The sequence below is a fragment of the Solanum dulcamara genome, chromosome 7 (genome assembly GCF_947179165.1).
Source record: "Solanum dulcamara chromosome 7, daSolDulc1.2, whole genome shotgun sequence".
In the NCBI taxonomy this organism is placed as follows: Eukaryota; Viridiplantae; Streptophyta; class Magnoliopsida; order Solanales; family Solanaceae; genus Solanum; species Solanum dulcamara.
The window spans coordinates 33,013,597-33,039,530 of record NC_077243.1 but is presented as its reverse complement, the minus strand read 5'-3'; the positions used below and the strand labels follow the sequence as shown (position 1 = coordinate 33,039,530).

Here is a 25,934-nt window from a genome sequence, read left to right as displayed (position 1 = left end):
TAAAAAATTTGACCCGGACATTTTGTCTTTGTTTTCCTTGATTATTTATGGGTAACTGGGCCTATACAAATATCCAGATCTGTTATTCGAAATTTATTTTAAGAATATTTGGTATTTTGGTTAACCATTTACAGAAAAATGGAGGCTTTCAGAATCATTTTGGTTCAGTTGATTTTTTTTCCGACTTTATGCTCACCCATAATGAGAATAAAGAATCAATCGAACTGATACCAACTATTGTGTATTAAATCTTGGTTGTTACTGAAAATCTTGCATTATATTATATCTGGTGTTTTGGGGGGATCTTCAATCTAGCTAGGTAGGACTTGTATATTAGTGATAGGAATAAAAGTGAGAAATAATCATAACTGATCCAATTTGTTTCTATTTGGTTGCACTTTCTTAATTCTTGTTTACTAGAAATGATTTCTATACATTACTTCTCTGTCTTTCGCTTTGCAACAGAATTCAAAGGCGGATGCAATATGGATTCAATGTGAACTTAATTTGTGTAATAAGCATCAGTTTGTTGATTTAATGCTGTAGACATACAATTAGTGATGAAGAACTGGCAATCTGAAGATAATATACAAGCGATCTGATCTGGCTCTGAGTGGTAGAGGCAGACAGATGGTATGGTTCAACTCAATAATATTTTCGACATACAGTATACATACATGTGAATAATTACTAAAATGTCAACAAATATTAAATTCTGAACCCATAATCTTCATTGTGCGTTTCAGTGGTAAGAACCTTAAAATTGAACCCATCAAATTTGTATATGTTGGCTCTGCGCGGCGGGCGGATGACAAGTGAGAATCTTACTTTTCCGTCTGCTTCTGAGAATTTAGCCTTTGGAAGCCTACAAGGAATTAGGAACTGCTTTCTATACCTCGAGTCTCAGCAATCATCTGCTCTTCTGTTTTGGTTTGAGACAAATACAACCAGGGAAAGGATTTGCATAGAAATTTTCCTCCAGTTTTGGTAAATGCCCAATAACTCTAGCATTTAGTGCTCCTGTCCTGTTTACATGTAAGCCCCTTACTTGAGTTGCAAATTCTTTCCAACTCAGCTTCTTGTTATCCATTTCATCGATAAGTCTAACAAAATTTTGCCTGAAACAAGTCTAACATGTCAAACAAACAAGTGAACAAAACTATTTAACACAAGCAATAAAACAAAGAAAATTGAACATTATTGATGATGCCTTTTACTTACTTGTCAGGATTGATGGTCTTCCAAAAGCCTTGGAATAGGCGGTGACCACGGACTGCTTTGGCCATATTCCCGTCATAGGTGTAGAAGAAAACGTCTGCGTGAAGAGCTAAAATATAATCTAATGCAGCAAGCTGATTATGCCTTTGCATAAAAGGTTTCAACTCTTGCTCTGTTGACAAATTGGAATGGTAATATATATTTGGATACCTTTCTTGAAGAGCCTTTAATCCATTTTGTCCAAAAATATCTCCCGCGACTATGCAGATTTTAGTGTTAGATGGATATTCCATTGCCTCTAGAAAAATGGCAGCCTCCCGAGGTGTCATAGGACAAAGCCCCAGAAGCCTCTTTTCTGTCCCATTTATCCTTTTCTCTTTCCAATGCTTAGTTTTGTACCTTAATTTTCGAAGCTCCTCTGCTTCCTTTCTAGTAAGATTGTGATTGCAGCCTGTGAAAGCCAGCATATCTTTCTCATATCTGTCATAAATGTATGCAACTTAAATTTCTACAATGACAATTGATAGTACGTTTATTACTACGTGTGTATTTGATTTGTACCTACCTTAAATGGAGAGCTATATATGGTACACCATTTTCCTTGAGTCTGTTTACTAATGTTGTTCCAAGTTGTTCGATTTTCTCAGTAAAACGAATGGCTTCGTACATGGCATGACATCGGAGTTTTTGGATTGAATCTGGGATGCCATTGTTAGCAAGTCGCGAATCAGTGTGAGTGAATTCTATTACTTGGTGTCTCTTCAATATCTTCAGAATGTCTCTACTATAGTAACTGGCCTGCACTAAATTAACAAACAAAAAGTTTTATATGATCAGCCAAAGTAGAAAATCACCATTAATTTGGGGCAAATCTATGTTGCTTGGAGTCGGATACTCCAAAAATAGTGCATTTTTATAGAATTTGATTCGGTGCAGCAACATTTTTGGTGAGCGGGCAAATTATATATACATATGAAGAAGCTAAGCATGCCTTTGACCAAGAAACAGGTGCCTTCACGAAAGGTTTCACATTTGCAACACTTGGTGGAAGAGACTCCAATACTTCAATATCATCTTCCAAAGATTTTCTGAAATGCTGCCAGTCAAATATATCTTTGAATTCACTGTAAAACAGAATTAATTATTAAAATTGATGACATTATAAGATGCATTTGTTTTTTTTCAACTTTATTTCAAATAATTAAATACCATAGAATGAATGTATGTTTATTTGCACCTAGGATCTGTCCAAAAGGATTTGTGATCTAACATAGGAAGAACCAAGCTGGCATTCATTAGTTTTGCTACTGCTACCATATCGCTTATCTGCATCAGAGTTTAGTAAAATTATGATGAGCAATTATTCATTTTCACATATATGATCAGACTCGAAAAAAAAAAGAAAAATTAAATTCATGTATGCATGACAAATTACATAGGAACTCATATTCAATAACGTAACTAGAGACCTTCACACACACACGTCTACTGGAATTGCCTGCTCATGTAGAATCCTTCTTTCAGATGATTTATATTGTCTAACAAAAATTACTTACAAAAATAAACCCTATTAAACCAAAAGCTGGTAATTAATTAATAGTGTCTTACCCCGCTTCTCATTTGATTAAGTCCTCCATTTGCATGAACTAAAATATAACCATTGCTCATACTTTTGTCTCCTGAGAAAAATAATGTTTACTCTTAATGAGAAATTAATACTTATTGCTCAAATTATCAAGTTTTAAGTATACGTACTTGATCGATCGATGCATTTATAATACTTATCACTTTCGAGGTTTTCCCAAATTTCACTATTCTGGGAAGACATGATACAGAAAAAGCTATGATTAGTACAATATATATATATATATATATCATTCACGACATAGAACATACTTTAGTTCTAGAAAACAAATTAAAGGCGCAAAATATATAAATATTTTAGATGACAACCAACAAATTAAATAAAAAAGAAAACTTTGATGAACCTGTGCATGGATGATGTGAGGTGGAAGTTGCAAGAAATCATGGGAAGTCATGGTGGCATTGACTCTAAGAAATAAGTGTATGAGAATAATCTTCACAAACATGGTGGAAACCATAAGTAACATTAATGCACAAAAAATCCAACGGCTCAGGTATCTTCCTGGTCTCATTAAGGAATTAACCGACGACGTTATTCTTCTATGATGATGATGATGATGCCCAATATTAACTTTCCCGTTACCATTTTCCTCCGCGTATTCGATCGGTCTCCGACGAGTCGTGATGGTTCCCGCGGCCAATGGGGAATTGCTCATTTTTCTTATGGGGAAAAACGTTAGGGAAAAATATGATGGCGATTAGTGGAAGAGAGACATGGTAATGGAGAGGAGAATAATAAGCCTCCAAGGGACGTTAAGGGCTTCATCCTCATTTCCATTTTCTTTACTTATTTTCCCCCCACTATTGCCTTCTTTTCTAATTTCTAATTTTGTGAGTAATGGCTCCGATTTATGAGGCAAACCACCCAATCTAAAATTAATGATGAGTAGTGGATAAGTAGTTTCATCTTTATGGGAAAACTAATTAATATTAGCCCTCTTAACACATTCTTGGCTGGGAAATTAAACGTCTATATTTTCAGAAGAAAAAAGAAAAAGAAGTGAGACAACCTGGTTAATTAGAGGTGGTTAAGGACTCCTAATTAACATTAGCTATGTACATTAGTTATTTAACCTAGCGTATATACACACGTTATATGCTAAAATAGATTGCGATAAGGTTTGGCCTACACGTATGATAACCTGTAGGACTCTATGACTTTTCCTTCTTGTGTATAAATACACACATACGCATGTACCGTAAATATTCATCGAAGAAAGGCGAAATCCATAGGCGCCACCCTGCTAGTCATCAATTTTCACTTAGACATTTAAGTAAGTCTTGTTCATTTTAACATAAATGGCATATATAGTGAGTGTGATACATGTGTCTGAGAGGCTTATAGTTAGTCTATTTTTATTTTATTTTTCTCTTCCTCTCCATTTCTCAAGCCATTACCTCCCACCATCTAAGTGTGTGCACTGGTCGGTTCAATTCGATTCGATTTTATATATTATCGATTTGGTTTATTGGTTTTCGATTTTTAAATACGCTAAATCAATAACCAACTCAATAAGATATTTTTTATCGATTTTCGATTTATCGATTTTTGGTCCTTAAGTTTGATTTTTGATTAAACCAATAAGAAAATACTCATAAAATAATTATATGACTTCTCCAACAATTTGATGCGACAAGACAATAATGTAACTTTATAGAATGTTCATAAAATAGAAACAGTAGTAACTAATTAACATGAAAAGAACTATATTAGTGCAACACAAATAAAAGAACTAGAACAATAAATGTGAATGGAAGGCTAAAGGGCAAATGTAGTAATCAATAAGGAATTGATATTAATATTTAATATTTGTGTAGGGGTAAAGTAGTATTACTATTGTGTTAATGGATTATCGATTTACCCAATTACTCAACATTAAAAAATCAATATCGAACCAATAACCTCATATTTATTTTTTATAAAATCATTAAAAATCTGTTAACCCAATAACCTAGTAACAATAACTCAATAGTATTTTTTTAATTCGATTTATTGGTCTATTCGAGTTTTGCACATGAGTAGGCGACCATCTCACCATCTCCCCAATATACGCTCCTTCAATGGAAGTTGGATTTTTCGCTTCAAATCTATTCTCAGGTCAAATTTCTTTTTTTAGTCTTCTCTATCCTCCACCTTTTTCGTTGAAAAAAAATGTATACTAACACTTATATTTATAATCTCTCTCTCCCAAAAAACAATACTAAGACAAAAAAACAGATCTGAAACATAAATAATAAAAAATAAAAGAACGGGCTCGAAAAAACATAGGAATTTAAAGTCGAAATGAGAAAAAAATGCAAATAGGAAGAAAGATGGTGAAGAATTCACGCTGAGATACTGTCAAATACTCTGATAAACTCCATTGATGGAGTTTGTAAGACAGAAAAACTGCAGAAAGAAAAGGAAGAAGAGAAGTAGTTAGATCATCAATTTCCATTCAATATATGTGCATACAATGTGTATTTATAGAGTCCATGTGGGGGTCACCACTCCAACTAACTCTAACTAATTTCTAACAAAAGACTAACAACTTTAGTTAGCTTAACTAACCATGATAGCTTGTCTAACTAATTTCCTAGTTAACACTCCCCCTCAAGCTCATGGTTTAAACAAATCTATGACACGCAAGCCACTTAGGAGTAGTTGATGTTGAGCTTTGCCAAGACTCTTTGTGAGTAGATCAGCTAGTTGATCTTTGGTGTGAGTGAAATCAGTTTTCAGAGTTCCTTGACATATTTTTTCCCTTACAAAATGACAATCTATGTCTATGTGTTTAGTCCTTTCATGAAAGATAGGATTTGCTGCGACTTGTATTGTTGACTTGCTATCGCACACCATTCTAACTGGTAGCTCAACCTGAACTCCAAGTTCTCTGAACAAGCCAATTAGCCAAGTGATTTCAGCTGCACAGTTTGCCATGTTCCTGAATTCAGCCTCTGCTGAACTTCTAGAGACTGTCTCTTATTTCTTAGATATCCAAGAGATCAAAGCTCCACCAAATTTAATTAAGTATCCAGTGACAGACCTCCTAGTCTCTAGACATGCTCCCCAGTCTAAGTCGCAGTAGGCAAGGAGCTGATCTGTAGCTTCTGATGGCATAAAGAGTCCAAGACCTGGAGCTTATTTAATGTATCTTACCACCCTAAGTGTTGCTTCCATGTGTGACTCCTTAGGACAGTGTATATATTGGCTCAACAACTGAACTGAGAATGCAAAATCAGGTCTGGTCATTGTAAGATACAGAAGTCTTCCTGCTAACCTTTGATAACTGCCAGGATCCTTCAACACAAGATCTGCATGTCCCCTTTTAGGAGAAACAACTTCATCATACTTAACAGATGTTAGTTTCAGATTCTGTTAAGTGGTGTACCTGCAGGTTTAGCTCTCCCTAGACCAGTCTCAGCTATTAACTCCAATGCATATTTCCTTTAAGACAAATGTATACCTTGACTGGATCTAGCAACCTCAATTCCTAGGAAGAATTTAAGTTCTCCTAGATCCTTCATCTTGAATTATTTCTACAAGTCCTTCCTTGTGCAGTCTATAAGTGTTTGCTTGTTGCCAGTGATTAAGAGATCATCTATATAGACTAGTATAATAACCATGCCACATTCAACTTGTCTAGTAAACAATGAGTAATCGTAGTGGCTATGAATGAACCCCAACTATACCAAAGCTTCTGTTAATTTTAGATTTCATTGCCTAGGAGCTTGTTTGAGGCCATAGAATGACTTATGGAATTTGCAGACTTTACCATGCTCCCTCTTTCTTGCAAAGCCAGTAGGAATAGTCATGTATACCTCCTCCAAGAGATCACCATTGAGGAAAGCATTGTGAACATCCATTTGGTGAATGCACCAACCTTTAGAAGCAGCAAGAGCATGGATCTAACAGTAACCATCTTTGCAATAGGGCTAAAAGTCTCACTGTAGTCTAGGCCTTCTTGTTGGTTGTACCCTTTGGCCACTAGCCTTGCCTTAAATCTTTCTACCTCACCTGAAGCCTTGTACTTCACCTTATATACCCACTTGCAGCCAATAGGTTTCTTATCAGGGGAAAGTCCACCACACTCCAAGTATGATTATCTTGCAAAGCAGCAATCTCTAGTTCCATAGCCTGGACCCATTGAGGATCAAGTGATGTTTCAGAATAGAAGGTAGGTTCAGTTATGGTTGAGTAGGCAGCTAGATCATGAACATAAGAGGGGGGAAAATGAGCATAGGACAGATGATCAGAAATGGGATATGAAGAGGAAGTGCTATGATGTGCAGTGACAAAGTCCTAAAGCCAAAAAAGAGGTTTAGTTTGTCTAGAGGACTTCCTAGGAGGAAGCACATTTGGCTAAGGGGTAATATGAAGGTCTGAGGAGGGTGAAGAATAGTCTGGACAAGAGATATGTGGAGGAGAAGGAGGGGAGCGAAAAGATTGGGATAATACAGGAGAAGGATCAACAGCTTGTGTAGAAAGAGTAAGAACAGGAAAAACAGGATTAGAAGAGACTTGCAAGTCTTTGAATGAAAAGCATCCTCCTTGAACACTATATTTCTATTAACAAATAGGGATTTAGAGTGCAAATCATATAAGAGATAGCCCTTTTGTGATAGAGAGTACCCCATCATGACTGCAGGAATAGCTCTAGGTGCAAATTTGTCTAAGACCTTTAGACAAGCAGCATAGCATAAGCATCCAAAAGTTCTTATATGTAAGAGAGAAGGGGGTGATGAATGTAACAATTTATAGGGAGATTTGTAATGAAGAAGTTTGGAAGGAAGTCTATTAATAAGATAAACAGCAGTGGTGACACACTCACCCCAGAATTTCAAAGGAATACTAGCTTGAAATCTGATAGCTCTAGCCATATCTAGAATAGTTCTATGTTTTCTTTCAGCAACACTATTTTGTTGAGGTGTATAGACACATGTACTCTGATGAAGGATACTAAGAGTAGACAATAGAGATTGAAAATCATGACTAAGAAACTCACTACCATTATCAGTCCTAAAGGTTTTAACAGTAGTAGAAAAGAGGTTGTGAACCTGTGAAAAAAACTTTCTCAGCACCACTATAGTATCATCTTTAGATGTGATAAGAAATAACCAAGTAAATCTAAAAAAATCATCTACTATAGTAACAAAGTACTTTATTCCAAAATGAGTTGGTACTCTGTAAGGACCCCATATATCACAATGAACTAGTTCAAACACAGATTTAGAAACATGAGAGCTAGCAGGAAAAGCAAGCTTAGTTTGTTTAGCTAAGGGGCAGACAGTACAAGATAAATGCACAGTGGTATGTACAATATCAAGACCAGTGGATTTTTTTATTATGTTTATAGGAGCATGACCTAATCTTATATGCCACAAGGAAATAGACTCAAATTGACTTGATGGAGAAGATGAGGTATTTGTTGAATGTGCTGAATGAGGAAAAACTGGGACTGAGTTGATGAGATCTTCCTTGAGGATGTAGAGACCTTGATCTTCTCTATCAATCCCCCCGACTAGTCCATTGCAGAGATCCTGAAAATATAAAAATCAGGAAAGAAAGCTGCCATACACTAAAGCTCTTTGGTAAGTTGTGACACAGATAGTAAGTTACACTTAAAATCTGGAACAAATAGCACATTATTAATACTTTTTCCACCAAGTACTTTTGTTCTCCCAGTATGTGAAAGTGATACTACATTACCAGTAGGCAGATGGACTTCTCTCATCTCAGAACTAGGCATAGGTTGAACTGTATCAAGTACATCAACACTAGCTGTCATATGATCTTTGGCTCCAGTATCAACTATCCAATCCATAGGGACATATTTGAAGACTAAGGTAGACAAGGTACTACCTGTAGTAGCTGCTTTAGATGAGTGTTCTCCTGCATTTTCACTTCTTTTTGCCAATATTTGCATGATCTGTTGATACTGATTTTGTGTGAAGAACGCTGCTAAAGCTGGAGGATTTAGATTGGGAGTAGCATTACCAGCAGGTTGAGAGGTTTCAGCTTGATTAGCATAGGAGTTGGTGGTTCCACCTTTCTTCTTTGATCTCCAGCTAACAGGATAGCCTTTAACTTTGAAGCATTGCTCGTTAGTGTGTCCCTTATATCCACACACTTCACACACAACTACAACCTTCTGAGGCTTCTATGGCTATGGCTTGTATTGAGAATCATAATGTCCTCTATTTGGATGACCATCACCACCTCCTTATTGGTGTCCAAAGTTACCATTCCCATTAGTATATTTTTTCTGACTGAATAGAGCTATACTTTCAATAGCTCTATGAGGAGAAGCATTTGTACTTGTATGAATCAGATTTCTCTGACTTTCATGATCCATGATGAGTGAGAATGCTTTGTTTAGATTAGGAGTGGGAGACTATAATAGAATTTGACCTCTAGCAGCTGAATAAGATTCATTCAATCCCATTAGAAACTGCAGCAGTCTTTGATATTCACAGTTTCTTTGAATTTCCTAGATTCATCACAGGAGCACTCTGGATAAGGCATGATGGAGTCGAACTCATTCCATAGACTCTTAATGTGGTGTAGTAATTTGTTACTGACAAAGTTTCTTGGCTGAGACTGTGAATCTCCTTATGAAGGTGAAACACATGTGCACCATTGATCTTGTCGAACCTCTCTTTTAGAACACACCATACTTTGTGAGCATCAACACCATACACTACTTTGCTAAGAAGTCCTAGCCTCACAGCATTCATAATCTAGGTCAAGACAACAACATTGTACTTCTCCCAAATATCACAATACTCAGGGCCAAATTTAGATTTAGGAAATCTACCATCAACGAAGCCTAGTTTATTCTTTCCTAGCAGTCCAATGCGCATGGATCTACTCCATATTGCATAATTTTTTGATCCAGTGAGTTGCAAAGAGATTAAGGAGCTACCTGGAGTGTCATTAGGTTGAAGGTACAACGGATGATTGTGATCTATAATTGGAGAACTGAAACTTACTGCAACTGCTTCAGTTGTAGTATTTGTTGTATTTAGGTTGCTAGTTTCCATTGATCCAGGTTCAAACTCTGCTATAATTGCCATTGTTTCATAGCTGCAAGACTTGATTTTCTACTTAGATGCTTACTAGTGACTCAACTACTTCTTGGCTTCAAAACTTAGCACTTTAGTACACTATACTGTAGTGCACAGTGAAGGTTTTGGTCTGAGAACTACCAATGCTCTGATACCATGATAAACTCCATTGATGGAGTTTGTAAGACAAAAACTGCAGAAAGAAAAGGAAGAAGAGAAGTAGTTAGATCATCATATTTCCATTAAATACATGTGCATACAATGTGTATTTATAAAGTGCATGTGGGGGTCACCACTCCAACTAACTCTAACTAATTTCTAACAAACTTCTAACAACTTTAGTTAGCTTAACTAACCATGATAGCTTGTTTAACTAACTCCCTAGTTAACATACTCTATTTTTTCTAACTCGATTTATTTTTTTAATAACTACATAAGAACGCCACCTCTTTGATTCTAATGATTTGTCAATTTTTTATGTTAAAGATTTGTATTGTTTTTTGTTAACTGAATTTTTCTCTAAGAAATAGAGAGAGTTTAGAGGACGATCCCGGGGATGTAATTAATTTTTTAGAGCATTATTTTTATTTTGTTTATTAAATAGATTTTAAATAAATTTTCCCTTTTTTCTTCAAAATGTCTCCTTAATTTTTTGCTAATTGTCAAAAAAAAATGTCAAAATTACAAAGGAGGGACCTATTATAGGTCTTTAAAATGAACAAGGCCTGCTTAAAGTGTATAAATGAGAGTTGGTAACAATTTTAAGGGGTTATCAATGAATTCCGCCTCGAAGAGAAGCTTAAGTCATTCATTGTATTGTTCTTATTTTCTTTAATAGTATTTTTTTAATTTTATATAGGTCTTTAAAATGAACAAGGCCTGCTTAAAGTGTATAAATGAGAGTTGGTAACAATTTTAAGGGGTTACCAATGAATTCCGCCTCGAAGAGAAGCTTAAGTCATTCATTGTATTGTTCTTATTTTCTTTAATAGTATTTTTTTTAATTTTATATTTTGTTTCATGTTTGACTGAATATAAAATTTATTAAAATAAATAAAATATTTGATATGTAAGTAAAATATATGCAGAGTGTTTGTATGGGGTAAAATCTATCTTATTTAGGTGGAGCGATGATATGACGATATGTAGCGTATGCATCTGGTCACGAAGAAGCGATTAGGAAATGATGAATGACCACCACCAATAACTAGGGGTATGTAAAAATCGAACATACTGATAAATCGAATCAAAAAAGTGTTATTTGTTTGTTGCTATTGAGTTATTGAGTTAACAGTTATTTAATAATTTTATTAAAAAATTATTGCATTATCGATTTGGAATTGGTTTTTTAATATTTGATTATTGAGTAAATCAATAACCATTAAGACTATAATAATTTACTATTTTAATTTTTACTCATACATAAATATCAAAGTACCAAATAAAAGATATTAATATAATCACTATATCAGATTATCAGTACCCTTCACAATTCACACTATTTCACAGTTCACACTTTATTTACCATTTAGGCTTTAGTATTACTTTAGGTTCACAAATGCCAAAATTTAAAGAACTAAGAACGCGGTAGCTACGGTTTACAATGACAATGGCAGGGTTAGGCGACTGCTAGGGTTGTGAATTGTGAGTATTCACAACAAGAACATCTAATTTGCTTGTTTCATTGTATGTCTGTATCACGTCAAATTGTTGAAGAAGTTGTATATTTGTTTTGAAAGTAATTTCTTATTGGTTAAAATGAAAATCGAACCGTTAAATACCAAAAATCGATAAACTGAAAACCGATAGCAAATATCTTATTGATTTGGTTATCGGTTTAGCATATGCAAAAATCAAAAATTAATAATACTTAAAATCGAACCGACTGATACACACCCCACCAATAATTAAACCGAGGAACAAAGTTCAACTCAAAAGGATTTTGGAATCCACGTCACCTAGATTTAGAGACCTGATTAACTGATCATGAATTTACTTGATAAATTATTGAAATGTATATATTAGTCTAAGTTATATTACTACTAGTTGTTAATTTACTCGAAAACGATCTCTTGTAATCCTTTTCTATACGTTCTTAATATAGTGATGCAGATTTTCCACTAAGTAAATATATAATGCTAGGCCTAGGGTGAGGATCCAATTCCTCCGTATTTCTTTTCTTTCCAATTTCCTTAAATCCCTATTTCGATGTATAACACTTGTTTTTATTCACATATCAATGATACAAATTTTTAAGTAATCTAAGTGTCTTAATCATAGTTAAAAAGATATATATTATCGTTTAAGTCCCTCCAATTTTAGCTGTAAAACAGCATCTCACAATTCTTTTGTAACCACAGTAAATCAATTTCGTTATCTATACATAACTTATTTTGTCATTCACCAAAAAAAGTTGTGTGGGTTGCTTTTTTTCAATAAATTTGGGTATATTTTCTTATGTTATTTGTACCAGTAGCCATTTTTAAATGAGTACTCTTGGAGTAAAAATTTGTGCCGTGAAAAATTCTGAATTTGAAAGCTTCTACATTAAAAATATTCTCTTAAGCGAAGATATTCACGCTTGAATAGGCTAAACATTTTTCAATTCAAAATCAACATTTAAATAAGTTGTTTTAAAAAGAGAAAACATTGTAAATCATAAAATAGAATTTTAGAATTTGGATATTAAATAAAATGTATTGAAAATTATTTTTTCATAAAATTTCTAAGAAATATATACTATTTTTTTCTTAGATAAACTTTTTCAAAAAAAAAAATAGATAGATTATTTTTGAAAATACTGCTTACAGATGTTTACAGATTTTGATCGTGACTCGGTGTCTTAAAAATATTTTTAAAAATCATTTTATATCAAAAGTTTAATGATAATTAATTGAAGTAATTTCATTCAGTCACAAAATTTTGGAAGATGGATACTTTCTTATCATTATTAAAAAATGTAAATAGCAATATCTCTACTTTTAATAATGGTTATTAGTACTGTATACTTCTTTGATTAAGAAAATCAATTAATCTAGACCTTTGATATTTAACTAACATAAGTGTCACATATTTGGGCAGAAATTTAGAAAAAGTCGGAAAAAAAAAACAAAGAGGAGTCGAATGAGAGAAGGATCAAGGCATTTTAGTCCAGAAATATTTTTATTAAACAGAAAAAGTAAAAAAAAATCACGCTCCAGACTTACATCTTGGACATGATCAGTACTCGGAATCATTACAGGTCTGGGCAAATTCTTGATCTGAAATGCTATAAGACTAAATATTGACTAATGCGGAAGTTGAGATTTATAGTAATGCGCTAAGCTATAGAATTTTAAAATAATCTTTTATAAATAAAATAGCACTGAAAGATTTGAACCAAAGTTTAAAATAGGACTGAAACTACTAATATCTATGACTCACGATTGTATCTAATGAAGCCTCTAAAACAACCGAGTTGAATAAGTCTACCGGACAAGATCACAGACTATCTAAAAGCTAACACAACTGAACTAATTAAAACTCTATTAATTCATAACTGGAGTCCTCTGAAAGCGAGGATGACTCACCACCAGCAGAATGTGGCAAAGTTTAGCAAAATGTCCGCCTATGAATCTGAATCTGAGCGCTGGAATCCATATCATAAAATAGAAAAGTAACGTTTATACATGAAATGTATTGTTATGTAAGGTAAGAACCGAGACAAATATACAACAACTGAAAGCACTATAAATCTAAGCATGAGTAATACATATATAAAAACTGAAGGACGAGAGTCAAAAACTAAGACATATGAGATGATCTTTTAAAAATTGTTCACTCAACTGAAATTCATAAAAATAGGATCTTTAACTGAAAGGAGATGTCATGCACTAAACTAGTTTTATGTACTAAGCTTTTGAAATATGCATTTAAAATATGAGTATCTGAAGTAAGAGCTGAGACCAAAACTGAAGCTGGATATCTGAGAATGCATCATATAAGAAAACATAATAATGCTTAAATGATAAGGATATATTTTTGCTTAAATGATAAGGATATATTTTTTACAAGGTGTGGGGAGTTTCTTAAAACCGATATACACCGTGTGAACTTATGTTGTCCAACGTATAACATAGGTTGGAAGAATTGTTCCATACATTGCCAGAGTATAGAACATTTTCTGTCTAATGTGGATTCATTACTGAGCCTTTTGGGCTAAAGGAGCTGATCGACTAGTTGTGTGCTCAAATCCTATGATGACATGTAGTTATGGGACTTGAATTTTATTGAACTGCATTCTTTGGGTGCTAAATAATCATTCCAAATTAATTTGTATACAATGATATGTTCATAAGTAAAACTATCTACATGACTAAATCAAGTATGAGACTATTCTCAAAATTTATAAAATTGTACTATTGGTGAGCATAGGCTCACAACTATCTAAAATATATTGATACTCTGAATTTTCATGATGAATGCTATTTTATTTAAAAATCATATTTGTATTTGTAAGGATAATCTTTAAACTTTTGTAAGAAAATCTTTTAAGTGTATGAACCTTCTTTAAAACATAATTTATGAAATAGGTATAAAGATATTTCATGAAAATATATTTTACTAATGTAAACAATGGATAGGAAGTATTGTGATAAAAATTTCAAATAACTTTAACTAAGAAGGATCCATATGGTAAATTAAACATGAATCATCACTCAAGAATCATCAATGAATATGAAATACAATACTTTTAATAATAGAATTCAACAATGAAAAGTTTGAGTTTGAGGGCAATTGAACATCATCAACCTAAAACTAGACAAAATATGAACGCTTTGTGAAAACATGACATCATCTCAAAACGTTACACACATGTATCAAAGTAACCTTTCTCCTGAGGAGTAACAATCAACCAAAATATCATAAAATACGAGCCGAAAAGGCTTCCACTACACATAACATCCCAAAATAAGTCATGCTAACAAGCCGAACAACATCTATACACAACCCACACGTATGCCTACAGACCTCTAAGAGTATCAACAGTATCATATGACGGGACAGGGCCCCGCCGTACCCCTGAATAAATATATATATACCTCAAAAAGGATCTGTACCAAAAGTCTAGGTTACGGGACAATGGAGTATCCAAGACCGCTGAATAGAAGTCCTAAGTTGGCGGATCACCAAAGCGAGTATCTGTACCTGCGGGCATGAAATGCAGCCCCCCTTCCCTTCGAAGAAAGAAGGTCAGTACAAAATACGTACTGAGTATATAAAGCATGAAATACAATAAGAATGATCATACTAAAGTAGACATTCCAAGTGGCAGGTATGGCAATCAATAAATTACTGTACCAGCGTTTTATAAAATAAAATCATGCATATCATCATCATATACCATACCCGACCCATTATGGGACTCAGTGTCACAATTATATCATCATATACATATACATATACATATACATATACCATACCCGGCCTTCTAGTAAGGGACTCGATAAAAAAAGTCATGTACACGTATATCGTATTCGGCCCGTCATGGGATTCAGTGCCATAACCATATCATTGTAACATCGTATCATCATACCATACTCGGCCCTCTAGTAAGAGACTCGGTGAATAATACCAATAACATTATGCACGAATAGGGTATCATTAATAACCATGTACAATTAGATCATCATCTGAGACTTAATAGAATAAGTAAAATAACTAACACTCGAATCCCTAAAGTATGGGATTTATTGACTAAGACAGTGTAGTTTAGTCTCACCAATATCAAACCAACCAATAGGTGACCTACACTTCCTACCATACAAAGCCTCGTACGGTGCCATTCTAGATACTAGAATGGTAGCTATTATTATAAGCAAACTCAATAAGTGGAAAATGATCATCCCATCTACCTCTGAAGTCAATAATACAGGCCCGCAACATATCCTCTAGCGTCTAAATAGTACGTTCAGCCTATCCATCAGTCTGAGGGTGAAATGTTATACTAAGATTCACTTGTGTTCCCAATCCCTTCTAGAATGATCTCCAGAAGTTAGCTGTAAAATGACCTCCTTTGTTTAAGATAATAGATATAGGAACCCCCGTGGAGTCTTACTATCTCTTTGATATATAACCCTGCATAATCCTTAACTGAATATGTAGTCCTGACTGGAAGAAAATGGGGTGATTTTGCCAGCCTATCTACAATAACCCATATGGAATCATATTTCCGTAGAGTGCGAGGTAAGCTTGTAATGAGGTCCATATTAATTGCTTTCCATTTCCAAGTCAGAATTTCCATCTCCTATAATAGTCTGCCAGGCTTCTGATGTTCAATCTTAACCTATTGGCAATTTGGGCATTGGATATGAACTCTGTTATGTCCTTCTTCATGCTATTCTACCAGTATAAACATCTAAGGTCATAATATATCTTTGTTGACCCTGGATGAATAGAATATAGGGCATAGTATGCCTCTCCCATAACCTGTTGTCGTAGCCCTGTAAACTCAGGTACATAAAGTCTGCCCCTATATCTTAGCACTCCGTCAGGTGTGATCTCGAATGTGGTCTTTTTCTTTTGAAGGGCTACATCCCTATACTATGCCAGTACAGGGTCCTCGTACTAGCATCGCTTGACCTCTTCCATGATATAGGATTCAGCAACTCTTTGAACAAAAACTCCACCATCATTAGAACCAGCCAAACAGACTCCAAGGTTAGCTAACTGGCGAATCTCACGGACTATCTTCTTCCATTCTGGTTGTACATCTGCCAAGCTACCCATAGATTTATGGTTGAGTGCATCTGCTACAACATTTGCTTTCCCTAGGTAGTATATAATGTCAACATCATAATCTTTTAGCATATTTAGCTATTCAGCTCCTTTTTCTTAAAAATGTATTAGAGACTTTTGTGATCCATGTGGATATCAACATGCATGCCATATAGATAATGCCTCCATATTTTCAAAGCATGAATTACTGCTGCTAACTCTAGATCATGAGTAAGATAATTTCTTTTGTGCTTTCTGAGTTATCGGGAGGCATAGGCTATGACTCTGTCATGTTGCATCAATATACAACCTAGCCCAACATCGGAAGCATCACAATAAATGACATAGCCATCTGGTCCCTCAGGAAGAGTTAGAACTAGGGTTGTAGTCAACTTATCTTTCAGCAACTAAAGCTTCGTTCACAAGCATCGGTCCACTAGAACTTAGCTGCCTTCTGAGTTAGCCTTGTTAAAGGTACTGAAATCGAGGCAAACTTCTCTACGAATCTCCTGTAGTATCTTGCTAGCCCTAGAAAACTACGTACCTCAGTAGGTGTCATATGTCTAGGCCAAGTCTTTACAGTCTCAATCTTTTGTGTATCTACTCGAATACCATCAGCTTCAATAATATGCCCCAAGAATGCTACTGAAGTCAACCAGAATTCACATTTAGAGAACTTCGCATACAACTTCTGGTGCTGGAGCACCCCAAGTACCATCCTTAAATGATCTGCATGCTCCTCTTCAGATCATGAGTATACCAGAATATCATCAATAAATACAATCATGAATAGGTTTAGAAATGGCTTGAACACCCGGTTCATTAGATCCATAAATACTGCTGGAGCATTGATCAGCCCAAAAGACATCACCCTAAACTCATAATGCCCGTATCGGGTCTTGAACGCAGTCTTTGGGATATCTGCTTCCTTCACCCATACCTGATGATAGCCTAATCGCAGGTCTATCTTCGAGAAATACTTAGCACCCTGCAATTGGTCAAATAAATCATCAATACTGGGGAGGGAATATCTATTCTTTATTGTTACCTTGTTCAGCTGCCTATAATCAATACACATTCGCAGCGACCCATATTTCTTTCTCACGAATAGTACCGGGGCTCCCCAAGGTGATGTGCTGGGCCTAGTGAAGCCCTTTTCTAACAAGTCTCTCAGTTGCTCTTTCAACTCCTTCAGCTCTGTGGGTGCCATTCTGTAGGGAGAAATAGATATAGGCTGAGTATCTAGCAATACATCTATGGTGAACTATATCTCCCGCTCAGGAGGAAGACTTGGAAGTTCATCTAGAAATTCATTAACTACCGAAATTGACTAAAGAGTCGGTACTTTTGCTTCCAAGTTATACACACGAACCAGATGATAAATATAACCTTTCCTAACCATCTTCCTTGTCTTGAGGTATGAAATAAATTTACCTCTCGGCAACGCCGTATTCCCCATCCACTCTATAATTGGTTCTCCTTGGAGCTGAAACCAAACTATTTTGTCTCTACAATGAACGTTAGCATAACAAGAAGCTAACCAATCCATACCCATAATAACATCAAACTCGGTCATATCTAGCTCTATCAAATCTGCCTTGGTGTGAAGACTATATATAATCAGTGAACAATATCTATATACTTTCTTGGCTATAATAAAATCTCATACCGGTGTAGCTACATCAAATGATTCTATTAATTTAGGTTTTATTCCAATTATATTAGCAACAAAGGGAGATATATATAATAAGGTAGAGCCTGGATCTATCAATGCATATACGTCCTGAGAAAAAAATTGATAATATACTTGTAACCATATTTGGTGACGCCTCCTGATCTTGTCTACTAGTCAAAGCATGTATACGGTTCGAGGGATCGCTAGAACTAGAAGCTCCACCACGACCTCTACCACGGCTTGCTGATGTATAAATACCCTACCCCATGGGGCGCATAGCCACCGAAGAAGAAGAACTAGCAACTAACCTAGTAGGCTGAGCTACACCACCTAGACTACCCCCGAATGGACACTCCCTCATAATATGGACTTGACGGCCGCAAGTAAAGAAAGCACCTATAGCAAAACGGAATTCCCCAAAATAGGGCCTACCATAATGAGAACACCTAGGCAAAGGTGGTCTCTATTGGGTGAACCCCTGTTCATCTGAAAACCTAAAACCTTGGAGCTCTGACCGGCTCTTGAATACCCTATGCTATCGAATCTCCTACTTGTGAGCTGTAGGGGTGCACTCTGGACTGGCTGAGAAGGATATCTACTATACTATTGAGGCTGCCCGCCTCGAAATTCACCAGAATAACCAACCAATCTAGCTCTCTTATGCTGGCCTCTCTCGTGATCTCTATCGGGCTGACGCCCTTTATGCCGATCATCTAAACCCTGCGCATATGCTTGTACTCAAGCTATATCCATACCTGGATAAGAAGACATAGCGATACAACTATCAATCAAATAACGATCCAACGTCATCACATAACGATGCACTCTATCAGCCATATCAACTACAATAATGGGTACATGTCTCGCCAACGAATCAAAATTGAGGCTATAATCTCGAACACTCCTGCCATTCTGACTCAAATGTAAGAATCTATCAACTCAAATGTAAAAATCTATAAACTTTGACTCGTCTCATCTCTGGAGGAAAAAGTTGTCAAGGAAGGCCTCCACAAACTTATCCCATACCGCTGGAGGGGCACCTTCGCCCCTAAACAACTCCCAGGATTCATACCAATTAACGGCTACATCACACAACTGATATGAAGCCAACTCAATAGACTCGGTCTCAAAATCCCTAATTATCCTCAACGTACGCTGCATCTGTCGGATAAACTCCTGTGGGTGCTCCGCGGGGCTCGACCCATAAAACTCTAGGGGGTTATAAATTAAGAAGTCATGAACTCTTAAACTATCATGTCTATCTTCATAATAAACTCCTAGCCCATGCATGCAAGCCTGCCCTGCCTAATACCTGGTCAGTAACTGAACTGCGTATCTCATGAACCTATCCTCCATCGTTGGATGGAGAGATAGAGGCTCAGGTACTAGGGCCTCAAGAGTTAGCGATAGAGCCGCCCCCTGATCTGCAACTGCCACTGCTCTAAGCTCTTCTGGAGGTGGTGTAGCAGAGCTCACCGACTGAAGTATAGTCTCGAGCATGGACTGGGCACTGGCCCTAGTGACTCTCTGAGTATGACTAGTCTCTCCTACTACTGATTTGCCCTTCTAGGCAGCTGTCGCTTTCTTTGGAGGCATAGCTGTAGACATAATAATCTGTTAGTGAGGGATTTTCCTAATAACATAGCTCTATCACACAATCTAGAGTAAGAAAGAAAGACAATATCCTAAATGTCCTGTATCATCCTGTTTATAGATGTGGTGCACAACACACCAATAAACAAGACTCTAATAGACATGACCTGTAGACACTCCGAGGATGAACTTCTCTAATATCACTTTTGTCACGACCCAACCCCGTAGGACTTGACTAGTGCCCTAGTTGGACACTCATGTACATATCTGTTAGACATCATAAACCTAAAACTAGACAAAATATGGAGGCTTTGTGAAAACACGGCGTCATCACAAAACGTTACACACATGTATCAAAGTAACCTTTCTCCTAGGGAGTAACAATCAACTAAAATGTCATAAAACACGAGCCGACAAGGCTACCACTACATACAATATCCCAAAATACGTCATGCTAACAAGTTGAACAACATCTATACACAACCCACACGTATGTCTATAGACCTCTAAGAGTATCAACAGTATCATATTATGGGACAGGGCCCCGCCGTACCCTTGGATAAACATATATATACCTCAAAAAGGATCTATACCAAAAGTATAGGCTTCGAGACAATGGAGCATCCAAGATCGCTGAATAGAAGTCCTAAGCTGGCGGATCACCAAAGCGAGTATCTGCACCTGCGGACATGAAATGCAGCCCCCCTCCCCCCCTCCCGAAGAGAGGGGGTCAGTACGAAATATGTACTAAGTATATAAAGCATGAAATACAATAAGAATGATCATACTAAAGTAGAGATTCTAGGAGGCAAGTTTGGCAATCAATAAATCATTGTACCTACATCTTATGAAATAAAATCATGCATATCATCATCATATATCATACTCGGCCCATTATGGGACTCGGTGTCATAATTATATCATCATCAGTTATATACATATACATATACATATACTGTACCCGGTTCTCTAGTAAGGGACTCTGTGAATAAAGTTGTGTACATGTATATCGTACCCAGCCCGTCATGGGACTCCATGCCATAACCATATCATCATAATATCGTATCATCATATACCGTACTGGCCCTCTAGTAAGGGAATCGATGGATAATACCAATAACAATATGCACGAATAGGGTATCATTAGCAACCATGTACAATTAGATCATCATTTGAGACTCAATAGAATAAGTAAAATAACTAACAATCGAATGCCTAAAGTATGGGATTTATTGGCCAAGATAGTGTAGTCCGCGACAGATCCGTGTCGCGGACCTGACCATAGAGAATAAAGCAAGCAAAATCAAGAATTCAAGTGTGAGGTAATATAGTTCGCAACAAGTATGCATCGCAGATCTTTGACATGTAGTGACTAAAATTGAAGCTTGAATTTAATCTGTGAGGTAGTCTGGTTTGCGATAAGTCCGCGTCGCGGACCTGGATGTGGGTAATGCGAACAACTATTATAAGTTAAGGACACTAATCATGATAAAGCCTGTAAAAATAGGGACTCTTATACACCAGCAATTATCCAATGTATAGAGGGCTCGAGGGCAATTGCTCAATCACATTAGGAGCTCTAACATCAAGAAATAAATAAGGATCGTGAATTATACTCAGAATTTATGAATAGAATTACCCCAAGCTCATATAATTTATTACTTAAATCTAAGACATGCCAAAAAAAGGACAACTTTACATACCTTTAGCGTTTATTCACACACAACACGTATATGTTGCCCAATAGCATCTTAACATATATTAAGACGTTAAGTACTACGGTTAAGCTATGGAAAGGCATAAAACATATGGTTAAGCTATGGAAAGGCATAAAACATACTTTATCATTAGTAGGTTATTTCTAGAAAATTGGACAGCACCCCCCCTACATTGCTCACTTTCCTCACACCCAAATCAGCTATACAACACAACATATAATCTTAACTTATCATTAATCTTCCAAGCTCAACAAGAACAACAACAACATATCAAAACAGCCCCTAACTAACAATATAAAGATGCTCAAAAACCTTGTGAATACTTGTGAACACACCAAGGAAACCACATACGATTTTTACACCTTATTTTGTACTATCTTTTCATCTAATTTCATGAGACATAACAGCAGCCATAAGACAACTACATCACCTATTCATATGCAAGTAAATTACATATTATCACTATAATCATTACAATAGCCCATAAACCAATTTAACTTTAACTTTAACCATTAAATACCTTTATTCTCATCATAAAACCCATAACAATAACAATCAAAATACTAAGCAAAATTAATCCACCATTATTTACACCAAACCGTCCCCAACATCTTCCACCATGCTTCAACATCAACACCCATAATTTCATACACTCATCATACATTTACCAACTTGTGCAAGTTCAAATTACCTCTAAGATGTGTAAAAAGATTGAATCTTACCTTAAGCTATAATGACATAATTTGCTTGGAAACTTGAGGACTTGATCAATAATGTTTTTGCTGACCTAATGACTCTATCATTGCTGCCATCACCTTGAACAATCACCACATTTGACCCCATAATTTTCTCCCTCAAGCCCTAGCTTGGCCGAACCTTTCTCTCTCTCTACACTTCTCACTTCTTTCTCTAAACTAATTTGGTCAAGAAGAAGAAATGGATTGTATTTTCAACATTATCCCTTAAGGCATAGCCTTTATATACTTTATATGCAGCCCCCTAGCTCCCACACGCCTCTCTTATATGACATTTATCTATTTTTTATTAGTTAGCTAATTTGGGTGGGGACCACACAAGCACTTAGGTTAATTAATTTGATCAATCACTTATTTCTACTTAGTCATTTAATACCAATTAAATGAAATTCTAATTTCCAAAATATATTCTAATTAGAATTGAGAATTAAAGATTTCTACTTCGTGTCCGAAAACAATCTCGTCTTTAACTTGAGTCGATTCTCTTGCGAATAACTCAACGTATGAAAATACAAGATATAACATGAACTTTCGGTAAAAATGTAATTTTGATCTTACTAATTGAAATTATAGATGTTGGGCATGGGGAACAAACTGAATTCCTCACTATGATAGTTTTACATACTTTAATTGATTTAAATATTCAAAAATAAAATCCTGGAAGGAAAATAACCACAAGACCTTTCTTGTATCCAGAAAAAGAGTTTTCTTGAAAACCCTAGGTTTTGAGCTTAAATTCTTGCTTAGGATACATAATCATACGTTAGATAGAAAATTATGAGAGTATGTTTACTTGATTTGGAAGGCAATATAATCTCTTTGATAGTGATGGGTCTTACTCAAAATTAAGTCTTTAACCCTAGAATTGAGTTCTCAATTTCATTAGAGATAGGAGGAGGATTTGATATTAGAATCTAGTCCACCAAGGGCTCTCCCGGCAACTTGCACACTGTTGTCACCAGCCCTGGGAGGAAAAAAACCTTCTTGTTGCCTCGATAGAAGATTTTCCACTCAGATATTATTTGTGCCCCCATATTCAGCCTAACTCCCCTTATGGTACAAGCCATCACTAGATCCCGAAGATAAGTCATGTCGGTGAGATTGCCCGATGGACGGATCCTTCGAGCTACCAAGGTCAGCCACCTCTTGGCATTGACTAAAAAGTACGAGCTAGCTAGTGATGCCCTCAGTGGTGACCCAATACACTTGATCCTAAAACTCCTCTTCGACTAGCAATGTCTTGTAACCATGCCAGGTCCATCTCCCTCAACTTTGCATTGTACTCTCCATTAGAAACCTTTGGTATCTTTAGCACTACGTTTATAAACTAGGTACTCAATGGGACACCCACCCCTAGGATACAGATGATAAGGTTGAGATCATCCCAACGAATAATGGGGAAGAGGGCATAGTACTGTCTCACCCAGCCTGAGTGTGCAATGGGTAGAGCCTCCACTAATGGGCCCTAATCTAACTCCTCCAGCCTGCTATGAAAAATTGGTGCCTTTTCTGCTACCCTCAACATGTGAAAGGCTCTTTCATGTAAAAAATTTATTCCACGGAGGTCATGATATCTCTTCTGACTAGAGATATTGGAGAACTGATGAAAGGTAAGTATGCCTCATTTATTTCAGCCATCGTGGACAAAATTTATATTTGTATGTTGTATACGTTAAAATTTGTCAAAAAATCGGGAACCATGTTAGAAAAAGAAAAATTTCCAACTGAAGCCGGCTAAGAGGCCAATGTTTCACGACCTCCCACAATAGTAGGTTGTGTCTCACTATGGTAGGGTCGCCATAGTAGGAATGACCCGCCACCCACTATAGCGGGAGCAAGGTTGCTATAGCGCCCTTCATCCTGTTCGAACTTCAAGGGGGCGTCCATGGTGCCCTTAAGCCCTAAAAGCCCCATATTTGTTCATTTCACTTTAGATCAGTGTTTCTAAAGTGTCCCACTACTTAAATATGCCAGAATTCAAGCGTTATAACTCATAAATAATACCCGAATCTAAGTTTTCAACCAAGATCACTATTTATCTTCCCTAACTAATTTGGAACCTTTTTCGGCCCTATTTTACCGTAATTCTTATGCTCATAACATTGTAGGTACATTGTAAACATAAGGGAAGTGTTTATGTTACAAATATTCCATCAAATCAAGTAACCCATTTGAGTTCAAAAAGAAAACCAACCCAAGGCTTTTCTACTGATCGATTCCTATCATGTAATAATCATTATGTAAGAAATGAAGCAAATAGACTAGGAAGCGAGATTATTGCCTTAGATTCGACCTTTGGGATAGAGTGATCAGGAGAGAATTTGGGAGTTAAGTTAGTAAAGAAGAAATAAGGAGAGACCCATTTCTCTCCCTTTATTATCTGGTCCCGTTGTCCTGCATATCGATAGGGTTGCCGTTATAGTGACATCACTATAGTGAAATAGTGCTGCCATAGCAGGCTCGGTTTAGTGGGATGGAGAAAGATTTTCAAGGTTTCATTCCCTTCTTAGCTCAGTCTATTGGCAAGGTTCTTCCATGCTTATGAGACAGGGTGTGATTCTTACTAGGTGCGACGATGTTGTATCATTAGCCTAAAAAAAATCACAAACTAACTCATGCCCTCTCCTTCATTATGGTTCAGGAATGAACGATGGATAAATTGATATTTATTATAATGACCCAAACCGTTATTATCTAAAAAGGGGCTCTATGCGAAAGCACTTGGATTGAAGGAATGGAAATTTCATAAATTGAGCTCGATTTGAACCAGAGTCATCCCTTCATAGTGGGATTATTCCCGCCATAGCGGAATTGCCATAGCGGAATGGTAGCCACCATAATTGGGTCATTGGGGGTAGAAACTCTGAAATGCAAATTCTTTTATCCTCCTTATCCCTTTTAGTGGTAAAATAGACAGAGGTCATCCTTAAAACCCTCAAAAAGTTGCTCTTAGGAAGAAGGAAGAGAAGGGATTTTAGTGCAAGAAAGGCTACAACCCTTGGATTTAAGGCCTACCTCCATTGTTTTGCCTCCCAAAAGTTAAATTATTTGGCAGGGGTTCTTCAATATTTTCTTAGCGCCAGGTAGGCTAGATTATTTTAATTGAGTAATTATAGACCTATCCCCATTGTATGTGGTATCGTATATTGATGAGAGATTTCTTGATTAGGTCATTGGTCAATGAGTATGGATGGATGAATGTATTGGTATTATTGCCTAGAGCAGGAGTGAGTTATGTAGATATGGCTTCTCGATGACTAGGAGTAGGTGATTAGTTCTTGATTGATAATCTGAATAACTCTTTTTGAAATGGTTGGTAATTTCTGACTGGTCTATAGCTATGTGCAAACATAAGGATATATATATACGTATGTGTGTTTATGTGACTGCCTATGTGAATTACTCATGTAACACATACTTAGGGAATAATTGTTATCTATGTCTGTTAACTATTTCACTGGTATCATATGCATAATATATTATTTGGAAAAAAGGAACATGAATCGATATGACATCTCGTGATCAATT

At 36.1% G+C, this 25,934-nt stretch overlaps 1 protein-coding gene across 1 annotated transcript; it reads right to left on the bottom strand.

Moving 5' to 3' along the window:
* Window positions 1-910: 910 nt before the first annotated feature.
* Window positions 911-3,618, bottom strand: LOC129896018 (O-fucosyltransferase 28-like). Its single transcript, XM_055971836.1, is given in 8 exon segments — window positions 911-1,118; window positions 1,222-1,698; window positions 1,784-2,016; window positions 2,210-2,342; window positions 2,456-2,544; window positions 2,827-2,897; window positions 2,938-3,034; window positions 3,207-3,618. Coding segments are annotated over 8 exon segments (1,620 nt in total). The 5' UTR covers window positions 3,519-3,618.
* Window positions 3,619-25,934: the final 22,316 nt, after the last annotated feature.